General features: G+C 48.4%; 1 protein-coding gene across 17 annotated transcripts in view; it reads right to left on the bottom strand.

Annotated features, from left to right (window-relative positions):
* The window catches only part of Cdc14b (cell division cycle 14B), a 140480-nt gene that overhangs the window by 21216 nt on the left and 106514 nt on the right, over positions 1-12750 (bottom strand). For all 17 annotated transcript variants that reach the window (XM_048800317.1, XM_048800318.1, XM_048800321.1 and 14 more), the window contains 5 exons: positions 10898-10985; positions 10362-10592; positions 4442-4580; positions 4127-4292; positions 3343-3440 (listed from right to left, as the gene is read on the bottom strand). In XM_048800317.1, coding sequence (XP_048656274.1) covers positions 3343-3440; positions 4127-4292; positions 4442-4580; positions 10362-10592; positions 10898-10985 — 722 coding nt within the window. The remainder of the gene's footprint in view (positions 1-3342; positions 3441-4126; positions 4293-4441; positions 4581-10361; positions 10593-10897; positions 10986-12750) is intronic.

Below are 12750 nucleotides of genomic sequence, written 5' to 3'. Positions count from 1 at the left end.
TTTCTCTACCCAGGCTTCAACTCAACACTGGGGTGGGGTGGGGCATTTCTAAAATACCAACAAAGACCCGGCAGGGAAAAAAGGTAAGAAAGGTAACCTCTCCCAGGGCCGGAAGGGTCACAAACAGAGCAAAAGATGTTGATGAGAAATGCAAAAGGGTCTGAGAAGTGGAGGAGGGCAAACCAAAAGGCAGTAAAGGGCCAGGAAGGTGATTCGCTGTGTCATTTAAAAGCCCCCAGGGACTTTAGACTTTAGACTAATTAAGAGATTAAAAGGAAAAAGCAAAATGCTTGTGGACTACAAATTTGTGAACTCCTAAGCTGGGAGGGGAGGAGTGAGTCTGGTCTGGTCTGCAGGTCCCAGTTACAAGGCAGACCCCCAGCAGCACCAGCTCTGCTCAGGTTGGTTTGCTCTTACCATTGCACCAGTGAAGGCCGGCCGAGCCACACATCCTGAGGGTGCGGAGCAGGGGAGAAGGCGGACCGCCATCCAGGCCCGCTCTCAGTGGCTAACGTGGCTCTGCTGCCCTGGCCCGACCCTGCAGCCTCTCCTGTGAGAGCTTCCCTGGCTCTCAGAGCCTCCAGAGATGCAGGAAGTTTCTTCCTTCAAGTGGGCTTTGAATAGAACCTATTTTCCTACCACCTTCACTCTGGATATCCGCAGCCAGCAAGTGGGGAGTCCAGGTAACATACGATCATTCGCCAAAACATTCCAGCTGACTTTCCATCCCGTTCCCCGAAGGTCGGGTGAAAAGGATGACATCCAGGGTCACCTGCAGGTTCCCCGGGTAGTTAAAATCTGAACACCAGTTACAGCTGGGCACAGTGGTCCACGCCTGCAATCCCAGCAGCTCGGGAAGCTGAGGCAGGAGGACCTCAAGTCCACAACCAGCCTCTGCAACTTAGCGGGCCCTGTCTCAAAATTAAAGAATAAAAAGGGGTGGGGACGTGGCTAAGTGGTAACGCACCCTGGGTTCCATCTCCAGTACTGAAGGGGGAAAAAAAAAAAACTACCATTTACAAATTTTACAATCTCAACTTTCCTAGAACTGAGCACCAAGTGATTGGAACTCTAGAAAACATACCCTGAAGGTCGTGGAGAGGGCAACTAAAGGACATCTCCTACAGGGCCCTACTTAATGGAAATTTTACCAAGAAGAATCTAAGCCGGGTGCAGTGGTGTATACTTGTAATCCCAGCGGCTCGGGAGGTCGAGACAGGAGGATCATGAGTTCAAAGCCAGCCTCAGCAAAAACTAGGCCCTAAGCAACTCAGGGAGACCCTAACTTTAAATAAAATACAAAATAGGGCTGAGGATGTGGCTCAGTGGTCCATTGCCCCTGAGTTCAATCCCTGGTATCCAATCAAACTAATCAATAAAAATTAAACCATGTTAAAAAAGAAAAAGAAGAAGAATCTAAATTCCCATCCTAACCCTGAATAGAGGACAGTGACCTATTAAGAAATAAAGGGCTAGTGCAAATTCTTTGTTTTGTTTTGTTACCAAGGATTAAACCCAGGGGTGCTTAACCACTGAGCCACAAGTTGCTTAGGGCCTCACTATGTTGCTGAGCCTGTGATCCTATTGCCTCAGCCTCCAGAGTCAAGGCTCGCCACTGAGATTACAGGCATGTGCCACCACACCTGGCATGATGCAGATTCTCAAAGAACAAAACAGAAACTTTGGACACAGCCAAAAGCATCAGTTTTCTAGAGCCTGCAATTCACAGGACAGTCAGCAGCCGAAGCAGCATCTGCCACAGGGGAGCCTGCTGGGTGGGCAGATTCTCTAAAGCTACATACAGCCCGCCCCTCCCCCTTAAATACAGTCGCATTATGAGGAGCTCCCCAGGAACTCAAGGGCACTGAAGAGTCTCAGAGGCTGCTCGGGCCTCCTCCCTACCCTCCCCCATCACGTCTAATTCCAGGACGATGATTTTCTAAATAAAAACAAGTACTAAGGCCTCAGATAAAAAAGTTTATGAATCCCAGCGGCTTGGGAGGTTGAGGCAGGAGGATCATGAGTCAAAGCCAGTCTCAGCAATGGCAAGGCGCTAAGCAACTCAGTAAGACCCTGTCTCTAAATAAAATAGAAAAAAGGCTGGGGACGTGGCTCAGTGGTCGAGTGCCCCTGAGTTCAATCCCCGGTACCCCTCCCCCCGCAAAAAAGTTTAATGAGTTGGGCATGTGGAGGCATGTAGGAGGACGGCTTGAGTCCAGGAGTTCAAGGCCCACCTCACCACACAGCAAAACCCCGTTCCAAAAAAATAAAGAAAGTAAAATTAATAAAATCAAAACAAAGGCCTTGACTCTGAAGTGTATCACACAGTGCACTCCATGTATCTACTCACATGACATGCACCCCATGAAAGGCACGGCTGTGCAGGGGCCTACCTGACTGAAGAGACCACTCTGCGGGGAGGGTCGTTAATCAACGCCTGACATCAGCACCACTCATAAGGCACTTTGGATGGAAGACCTGATTCTCCTCTTTGGGTTGTATAAGACCTTCCTGGGGAGCCTGGTGTGTAATGTGACCTCAGAACCTGAAACTACGGGGTGGCACCACTGAGAACCACTTTTAATTAAAAAGAAAGCCTGTCCCGGCTCACGTCAATGATTTGTCAGCTCTTCGCCACGTTACAGGATGTTTCCTAAATAAATGACTCGTTCCTCATGACAAAAGCCAGAAACCTGTTGGCCCACAGTGAAGGGAGGTCACTAGGAGGAAGGGACCCAAGTCAGGGGGACACTCTCGGAGAAAACCTAGGAAACGCACGATGGCCATGGAATCTGACCCTCCACACCATCCAACAGCCCAGGATGGCCGTGAGCTTGACTCCAAGCCAGCGACGTGCGGAGAAGACACCCGGGGACACACCCTCCACGGTGGCACCTCCTAGTCTCATGTGCTGTATCTGCAGCAATCTGAAAATAACTCCCCAACAGGAAATCTACCCAAGTATCATCTAGACCAGCTCACTGCAGTCCCCACACCACGTGATGACTCTACGGTTCCACTGGAGCAGAACAGGGAACCTGTGGTGGGTAGTGGACATCAAGAGTCGTCATCACAACTCTGCGGCGACCCCCGAGGGCAGCACCATGGTCCACCAAGCACAGGCTGGCCTGGCCAAGCACAGCTCCCAGGGTTATGACAAAGACGTGGGCGGGCAGGCGGCTGAGGGCTTCCCAGGCGAGCAGCCCTAGATGTTGACCACCATCGGCACCCACGACAGAGGGCAGCCAGGGGCACGCGGCTGGAAGGGAGTGCAGGGGACTCTGCCGCGACGACCCACCCACACTAAGCAGGACCAACCACAGCAAAGGAAACCAGACTCACGTGAGCGGGATAGTGTTAGTTTTTGATTGTCTTCTGCTTTTCAGGGCCCGGAGTCTGTCACCTTGTGTCACTCCACTGACTTCCTCGTCATCGCTGTACTGTGTAAGTACAAAGACACCAAGCTAACGATGCAGGTCACATTTATTAAAGCAGAAAAGCATAGCGGCCTCTCTCTCTCTCTCTCTCTCTCTCACACACACACACACACACACACACACACACACGAGTTTCTGCTCAACTTTAAAACATTTTTCTCTTTCCAAAATCAAACGAGTCACATATCAAGTTCACAGGCACCAATCCCGATGGCCCTCTGGTGACAGAGCTTACGGACAGTGGAGCGGCACATGGGTTTTCAGTTTGGGAATCATTCTTTATAGAATGTCACCATGCCACTTACGACAGGTGGTACCGCGGCCCAGAGACGCCGTTCTCTATGAGTCCTCTCCCAGTTCCCGAATCAGCAGGCGGGAGAGGAGGGAGCGGGTGGGCCAGGGCAGGGAACAACCAGATCATCTAGAGAGCTAAAACCAATTTTTAATTCTGGGGACGACACACAAATTTGTTTTAGCTCTTGTGTGGACCATGTTCCTAGGGAGGGTTATACGTATAAAGAACTATGTGACCATGGCCCCTCGATTGAGAATATGTAATAATAATATGTGCTTTCTTATTTCTGACTAGTTTTCTCCATCACCCTACAAGGTGCTCAACAGCACATAAAGCACCGACAATAGCACGCTGAGGATGGTGCTGGGGACAGTGCTGGGCACCGCTCAATTACCGGTTCAGGTTCCTGCTTGTCCTGATTCTCCACACCATTTATTGAAATGTCATCAACACCCGAGAGGAGTCTGGAGAAGGCAGCCGCTGTCCGATGTGCTCCATTCTTCTGCCCCCTTAACTTTTGCCGAAAGTAGTCCCCTTCTATCCAGAGGCTGGCTTGTTTCCTAGAGCATGCAAGCAACAATAAAACACAGCTTTCCAGAACGATCCATGAGCGACACTTTCCGACCAGACTGCCCCTACTAGAAACTAACTCCCCAGTCTCCAGACGTGTGTGTCCCCGAGCAATGACAAGAGCTTCCCATCTACTTACATGACCAAGAACTGCTGCTGGGGCCCGATCACAGAGCCGGGTCTACAGATGCGGACCCACGCGATGGTCTCGGCGGCTGTCATCCTGTAGTGCTTCATGATGTAGCAGGCTATCAGAGTGCCTGTGCGACCGAGGCCGGCTAGGAAAACAAACCAGTGGATGAAACCTCGTCTTGCAAACTCTAAAATTTTCTGGGCAGGTGAAAAATAAAATTTTAAGACTTCCCATGATCCTGCTTATCTCAACACTGGGTCTCAGGGCTGGTTATACACTGGAACCTCGGGAGGCTTTAAAGACTGGTGCTGGACACCGAGTTTCTAAAATCCCCCCCATAACTTGAGGTGTAGCTGAGACTGAGATTCGCTGGATTCTCAAGCAGAGCCCTGAATCTTGCCCGAGTCTTGCCCTTACAATCGCATCCAATTAGGACCTGCAAGCACTCTCCCCAGCCCCAGCCCCAGCCCCAGCCCCACTACAGCTGCCCTCCTTTCCTCGTGTCCAGACGATTGACATTACACCCTGAGATGGCTAATGTCGTGTGCCGTGTCTGCTGGGAAGGAGTGCTTGGGTGAATTTAACATCTAAATGCAGAATTTTCAGGGAGCACACTTCGCTGCGTAATGTGGGTGGGCTTCATCCAATCAGCTGGAGGAATGAACGGAACAAAAAGACCCGCATCCCAGAGAAGTCTCCTGCCAGCTGCATCTGCACTTCACCCAAGGGCCCGATCACAGTGGCTGCCAGTCCACACTGCAGATTTGGGATTCACCAGACTCCATGTTCACGTGAGCCAATTCCTTCTCACACACATACACACACCCCTATTGCTTCTGTTCTCTAGAAGATCCTAATACTTATGTGGATCAGAAAAGGTATGCTGCTGTAACAAATACACTAGCATGCAGAAGTGGCTTTAAGGTCAGAATTACAGGGGCCTTTAGAGTTCTGAGGCATGTTAGAAAAAGCTGTGGACTGGGGTATGGCTGTGCGGAAGATGCTTCCCTAGTACGGGCAAGGCCTTTAGCTCATCTGCCAATACTGCTAAGAGGAGGGGGAAACAAAAGCAGCCCAGGTGGCCCTGAAAGGACTGTTGCTAGGAATACGGATGCTGAGGGTGATGCCGGATTACCTCAGGTGGAATGCCGGATGCACTACTGGAAACTGGAGGGAAGTCGTAATTAAGTGGCAAATCATCAGCACACAACCCCGTGTTTTGCGGAAGGAAGTGTTTGTTGAATGAGAACCCTGGAGATTTAGTAGAAATCTGTGAAAGAAGTGAGAAGGTACAGCCTGGCTTCTCCTTGATGGCTAGTTAAGTGCAAAAAGATGGGTGAAGAGGACTTGGTAAGCAACAAGGAACTAGAAACTAAAGGTTCAGAAATTCTCAGGCTAGCCATATTGAGGGGAGAGGAAAAAAAGACAAAAACCACCCTAATAAGTTCTAGAGAGAGCATGGTGGGGCTGGGGCTGGGCCTGGGGCTGAGTGGTAGAGCACTTGCCTAGCATGTGTGAGGCACTGGGTTTGATTCTCAGCACCACATGTAAATAAATGAATGAAAAAAAGGTTCATCAACATCTAAAAAATATTAATAAAAAAAAAAAATCCAGGGGCTGGGGAGGTGGCTCAAGCGGTAGCGCGCTCGCCTGGCATGCGTGCGGCCCGGGTTCGATCCTCAGCACCACATACAAACAAAGATACTGTGTCCGCCGAGAACTAAAAAAATAAATAAATATTAAAAAAATTCTCTCTCTTTCTCTCACTCTTTCTTTAAAAAAAAAAAAAAATCCAATGGTGTTTGCTTTGCTAGTTTTGGACTTGCTTGGGGGCCTCTCCTGACCTCTCCCTTCTGCAAGAGGAATGTCCACCCTACACTTCCTCGGCCACTGTGTCGTGGAAGCACACGGCTTGCCTGATTTCACAGGCTCACAGCTGGAGAGGAGACCTGCCACAGGGAGGATCTCATCTCCAGGGTCTCTTGAACCTAATTTAGATGATGGGCTAAGCAGTCGCTCTACGACCAAGCTCCCTCCCAGCCCCAGATGACATTGTGGACTTGGAGTGGGTGTTCAAATGGACGAAGACATCGGGCTGCTGTGACTCAGTGAGTGAAGGCCACAAAGACATGGATTTTGAGGGGCCAGAAAGCAGAATCACAGACCTGAACTCACCACTACCTCAGTGTACGTGGCCTTAACTGCTCAAGTGATTATATTTGGAGAGAAATAAGGTTGAGCGAGGTTGGAAGGGAGGGGCCTTTCCTTGCAAGAAAAGGAAGAGACCCAAGAAGCCCTGAGAAAGCTCAGGGAAGACAGTACTCGGCAAGTCAAGGACAGAAACTGCCAGAGCCCAATCCTCGAGCACCACCACCTCAGGCTGCCTGGGGTCACCCGCCTCCAACACTGCGGGGGAAAATAAGGTCTGTTACTTAAGACACCCAGGGTGTGGCGCTCTGTCCCGGCAGCCCACAAGACAGACATGCTTCTTAATGCATCTCTGCTTCCCGCCTCATAGGGTCTTCATCCAGCGCTCCTGCGTCAAATCTTCTTGGGGTTCTAACTAGACCTCAGCCAGGGCCCTCCACCGTGTCAGGAATGGCCCTGTGGGGTGGCTAATCCTGTGCCTTGTGGGAAGTCTAGCAACTCCCTGATGTCTACCCACGAGATAGAACAAGCACCTCTTGCCAACTTGTGAACACTAAGAAACAGATGTCTCTGTACCATTGCCAAATGTTCCCTGGGGGAAGCAAAAGTGCCCTGGCTGAGAATAAGCTCGACTGCACAGTATAATTTAAAAATGAAATGACCAGTGTTGGATTGTGTCTGCTTGAGTGGCTTTTTAAGGTACAGCTAAAACACTTACCATAAAATTTACCAATCTTTTTTTCCATGTATCATTTTCCTGATTTCATTTAATTATCTATATTCTCCTTGAATTTATTGACCATTTTTTAAAAAATATTTATTTATTTTAGTTTTCGGTGGACACAACATCTTTGTTTGTATGTGGTGCTGAGAATCGAACCCGGGCCGCACGCATGCCAGGCGAGCACGCTACCGCTTGAGCCACATCCCCAGCCCCTATTGACCATTTTTAAGACAATTGCTTGAGTCTGACAGGTAATTCAGACACCAATATTTCCTTAGAATTTTTTTTTTTTTCTTTTTGATACCAGGGATTGGACTGAGGAGCACTTACCTACTGAGCCACACCCCGGCTCTTTTTCTATTTTATTTAGAAACAAGTTCTCACTAAATTGCTTAGGGCCTTGCTAAGTTGCTGAAGCTTGAACTCATGATCCTCCTCCCTCAGCCTCGTAAGCTGCTGGGATGACAGGCATGCACCACCCATGCCCAGCCCAAGATGTCGTTTCTGCACTGATGGACATTCATGTGGGCCTGTCCTTCCTTGTGTTAACGTGGAGTACTGCGCTGGTCTTTGTACGCTGGCCTACCTTTGTAACCCTGGGATAAACACCACTTCATGGTGGATGATCCCCTCAGTACACTGCTGACTCAGTTTGCTGGCACTTCATTCTGAATTTCTCCATCAATGTTTGCAAGGGCTACTGGTCCAGTCAACTTTCCTCACGTCGGCTCTGTCTGCTCTGGTCTTAGGGCGACTCTGGCCTCACACGAAGACTTAGCAAGCGCTGCCCTGTGGGCCAATTGGCTCGCTGACTCCATCTCATGATCTAGTGGCGGTGTTCAGATTTTCTTTCTCATTATGATTCAAGGTTGGTAGGTTCTGTTTCTAGGAATGGGTCCATTTCATTTAGATTACCCAGCTTGTCCTAGAATTGTTCAGGGGACTCTCTTATTGTCCTGTTATTCCTGTAGAGACCGCAGTAGTGTCTCCACTTCCATTCCTGACGTTCGTGATCTCTGTCCATCAAGCAGCTTAGCAACGTAGCTAAGTTTTAAAGAACCACTCCTGAGTTTGGTTGCATTTTATTTTGTTTTTCCACTGCTTATTTTGCAAACTCTAATGTTTATATTACAATAATTATAGTAATAAGCTGGGCACGGTGGCGCACACCTGTAATCCCAGTGACTCAAGAGGCTAAGGCAGGAGGATTGCAAGTCAGCCTGTGCAACCTAGCAAAACCCTGTATCAACATAAAAAATAAAAAGGGCTGGGGATAAGGTAGAGCACTTCTGGGTTCAATCCCAGGTACAACCCCCCCCCCCAAAAAAAACAGATGCAGTAAAAGCAATTTTACAAGTTATCATACGTTGCAGTGAGACTAGGCTTTATAACTGTTCGTTATTTACCTTAACCAAAGACATTTATTTTTCCCGTGCCTTCAGGTTACTGCCTAGTGTCCTTTCATTTCTGCTTTCTGAAGGATGCTCTTGGGCACTTCTCATAGTACAAGTCTAGCAGTAACGACTCCCCCCAGCACTTGATTACCTGGGGATGTCTCAGTGTCTCCCTCATTTTTTAGGGACTTTTGCAGACTACAGGGAAGCTCTGGGGTCCTGGGCTGACTGGATCTATCAACCCCCTGCCTCTGGCTTCCACAGTTCTGTTGAGATGGTGAATAACCTGCTGACTCTCTGGCTGCTTTCAAGATACTTTGTCTCCAGCTTTAGGCAAATTGATTACAGTGTGTCTTCACGTGAGCAGCTGAGTCTGTCCTCTCGGAGTGGCTGAGCTCCTTGGATGTCCATATTCATACAGTGGGGCAGCCGGACTGTGTCCCAAGGTCCGCAGATTCTGCTCAGGGCTCTTCCCTGTTTCCTTTCTCTTCCTCGGAACTGATTCTCTCTTTACAGTTCTATTTTCTTCCCACATTTTTTAATTCCTGTGTCACAGCTGTATGTGCTGCTGGGACTTGCTGCTCCACGTTCACACACGCACACAACACAGACACAACAAATCACTCCTCGGCAGTCCCTTCCCTCCCCTCGGTCCCTTTCCTCTATCAATCACCTTGGATTCTGGTGAGATACCCCCCACCGTTCTTTCCCTTTTCCTCTTTAGCTTCCGCATGACAGAAAACACACTACCCTTGACCTCCTGAGCCCGTCCATCATGCTTCTGTTTTTATAATCACTAACTCTTTACCTGCTTCCCCAAATCTGCTCTGGAATCCCTCCAATAACATTTTCATACATTTCATTTCCAGAATTTCTTCCTGGTTTCCTCCTGCTTTCCATATTTTTTTAAGTTGATATGTCCATTTTGTTCATGCATCATTTTATTGACATGTTCCACGTTCTCTTTTTACTCTTTGGCATCATCTAAAAAAGTGGTTTTAAAATATCTTGTCTAGCAGGCCCACGGCTTGTCTTTCTCGGGGTCAGTTTCGGTTCACTCATTTTTCCTTTTGAATTGATTACCCTTTTCTGCTTTCTTTGAATGCATGAGAATTCTTCACCGGAAATTGAACATCTGGATATTATCACATTATGGCTATAGTTGTAACTACAAATACAGTGGTTAACTCTGGAGTTCAGAGTTTGCTGGGTTTTTCCCTAATGTTGGATTTTTCTTAACAATAATATATCCCTTGTCTTATTAATAACTAATATGAGAAGACTTCAGTACATCCTAGCATATTTATATGATTCATTATCCCACAGCCATTCATTTGGAAAACATTATGTACCAGGCACTGTTGTAAGTGCGGAAAACACAGAGGCCTGCGTAGTCTCCATGAAGACCACCTCTCCTGAGAATCTGCCGTACTCACTGGCGTTCCCAGAACTGGCCATACCACAGGCACACAATGGGTATCTGACAAATAGATGAATGCCTTTCATTGTAAACTCACTTATAAAAATACTTTACTAGACTTTTCACATGGATCCAGGGTTTTGAAAGCCTTGCTTTAAAACATATAGGCCGCTCCATGTGTCCTGGCATGGAACCGAGCATTCACGTGCACGCCACCCTCAACCACCCCCAGGAACCTACCTTTACAGTGCACGGCAATGGCACCCTCGGCATTCTCACAAATATCCAGAAACTCTTTGACAATGGCATCGGTTGGGGTGCTGCCGTCCGCAAAGAAAAGATCGTGGTGATCAAACCCAGCATCCGTGAAGCGCTTGGCGTCATACATCCTTTTATTCAGACGGATAATGGTAGTGACATTGTGAGTCTTAAAATATGGAATGTAAGTCTCAGGAGAATGTTGATGGTAACCTACATAAAGAAATTCACCAGATCTTGTGAAAGGCAGGAAGAAAACCATGAAAAGTAGTTTCACCTGTAACATTCACACACGCACACTGGGAACAGTATCTAGACTGGGGAGTGAATACCAATTGGATTCTAACTGTAAAAAAACAGAATAAAACGAGTTAAAATCCAGGTGGAATGATGAATTCAAATAACCAAGTGTGTTTAGATAATAAAAACTCAGTCAAGCTGAGTTTAACTCTCTGGTCTTCTTCAAAGGAAAACACAGAAAGGACATTTATATCCACTGGCCCCACAGGACGGCATACCACTTTCAAGTCTGGATCTTGCGTGAGGTCCACAGAAGGCAACGAAGCGGTCTGGTATTATCCAGTTTAAATCTCCATTTTCTGCTCTCTGCAAAGGGAAGAGCAGCACAGTTCACTTGTGGGCTCTCTCTCCTCCCACCTCCCTTCTCACTAGGGTGACATCCAGGGAGGACACCAGCTGGTGTTCCAGCGTTTGGCTTACCTAGATAGAGAAAACATGTTTTATTGTAAATGTTCGATTTTACAGGAACAGGCACAGAAAGGAAGTGCATGACTCCAATACACTCTACAGAGTCTCAGGTGAGTTATTGTTATAGAGACGTAAAGATAAGTTAAACTCGGTGAGTCCTAAAATGTGCTTTTTACATCTTTGGTACACCACTGCAAGAACTATCATTATTAACCTAATTCATCAATTGCAAATCTCTTATTCTTAAGGATTCCATATGACCGCATGAAATGCTGCCACAGGAACCACCTCTCCATTATCTGAGGGTTTGAGGCTCAAAATAACCATGGTAGGAGTAACCCCAGCAGCTGGGGAGGCTGAGACAGGAGGAGCGAGAGTCCAAAGCCAGCCTCAGCAACCTAGTGAGGCCCTAAGCAACTCTGTGAGACCACATCTCTAAATATAAGGTATGAAAAGGGCTGGGGTGTGGGTCGGGGTTAGACACCCCTGGGTTCCACCCGGTACCAAAAACATGAACCAGAATCTCTAAGTGCTTCCACCTGAAGGAGGCCTCAGCACACACCTTTCCCATTACCCACAAGGAGAAAGGAGCCTTAAAAACCAAACTACTTATTTATTCCCTCCCCGCCCCAGTACTAGGGATTGAACCTAGGGATGCTTACCACTGAGCCATGTGCTGTTTAGAGCCACAGCCAAGGGGCCCCTGCAAACTTCCAGCTGATTGGCTCCTCTGCGGTGATGCTCATTGGGCTGTTTCCCCACCCTTTCAGACCACGGAGCTGCTCATTGGGGGACTCTTTTGGCTCCGCCCACACAACCCAACCAATGGAACTCAAGAGCGGAAGGAGTGGTGCGTTGAGAGGCTCACCGGAAGCCGGTGGTGGCAGTTGGGCTCTGAGGGAATTCCTGGAGAGATCGTGTGGTGCCAAGGTGTGTGTTCGAGGCTCGTGAATTGTGCCCAGCCAGACTGCGGCATTTTGCTGGGGCCACTGTGAGCCAATCAGCTGGAAGTTTGCTGGAGCCCCTTGGGCTGTGGCTCTCAACAATGTCCCTAGCCCTTATGTTTTGAGACAGGGTCTCACTAAGTTGCTGAGGCTGGCCTCAAACTCGTGGTCCTCCTGCCTTAGTCTCCCGAGTCACTGGAATTGTAGGCGTGTGCCAATACACGAGGCTCAACATTTTTAAATGTTTTAGAAATAAAAATACTATTTTTAAAAATGTAGATGGTACCTGTGGGGCTTCTGCCTACCTGACACACACCCCCCCAACTTTCTTCATTTTTGTTTGGACTGTCTGATAAGGCTGACCCCAGTACCCCAGCTTCTGGGCAGGCCAGAGAATTAAGTCTGGCCAGAAGATTCCACACCCATCCGCGGAGCACAGGCTGGTGCTGGGCCAGGCCGACGTGGGCATTCCCGGGTCTGTGCTGGAGCTCAGCACTCTTCTCTCCTGAGCGTGCTGACCTGGGGGTGGAGGCTGCTGCAGTCACCCTGACGGCTCTCAAAGGCTGGTCTGGGAACAGCGCCTGCTTTAGTCCAGCTTCTCTGAGTGTCTGAGCACTACATAGGTTCATGCTTGAGCATCAGGAATTTCTGCTCCTGGATTTTATTTTTTTTTTTTTGGCGGGGGGGGGGGAGCGGTGTACCAGTGATTTGAAGCTCAG

The sequence above is a fragment of the Marmota marmota genome, unplaced genomic scaffold, assembly GCF_001458135.2.
Source record: "Marmota marmota marmota unplaced genomic scaffold, marMar, whole genome shotgun sequence".
Taxonomy (NCBI): domain Eukaryota; kingdom Metazoa; phylum Chordata; class Mammalia; order Rodentia; family Sciuridae; genus Marmota; species Marmota marmota.
Note: the sequence above shows the minus strand (reverse complement) of the source record. Positions and strands in the feature narration are given on the sequence as shown.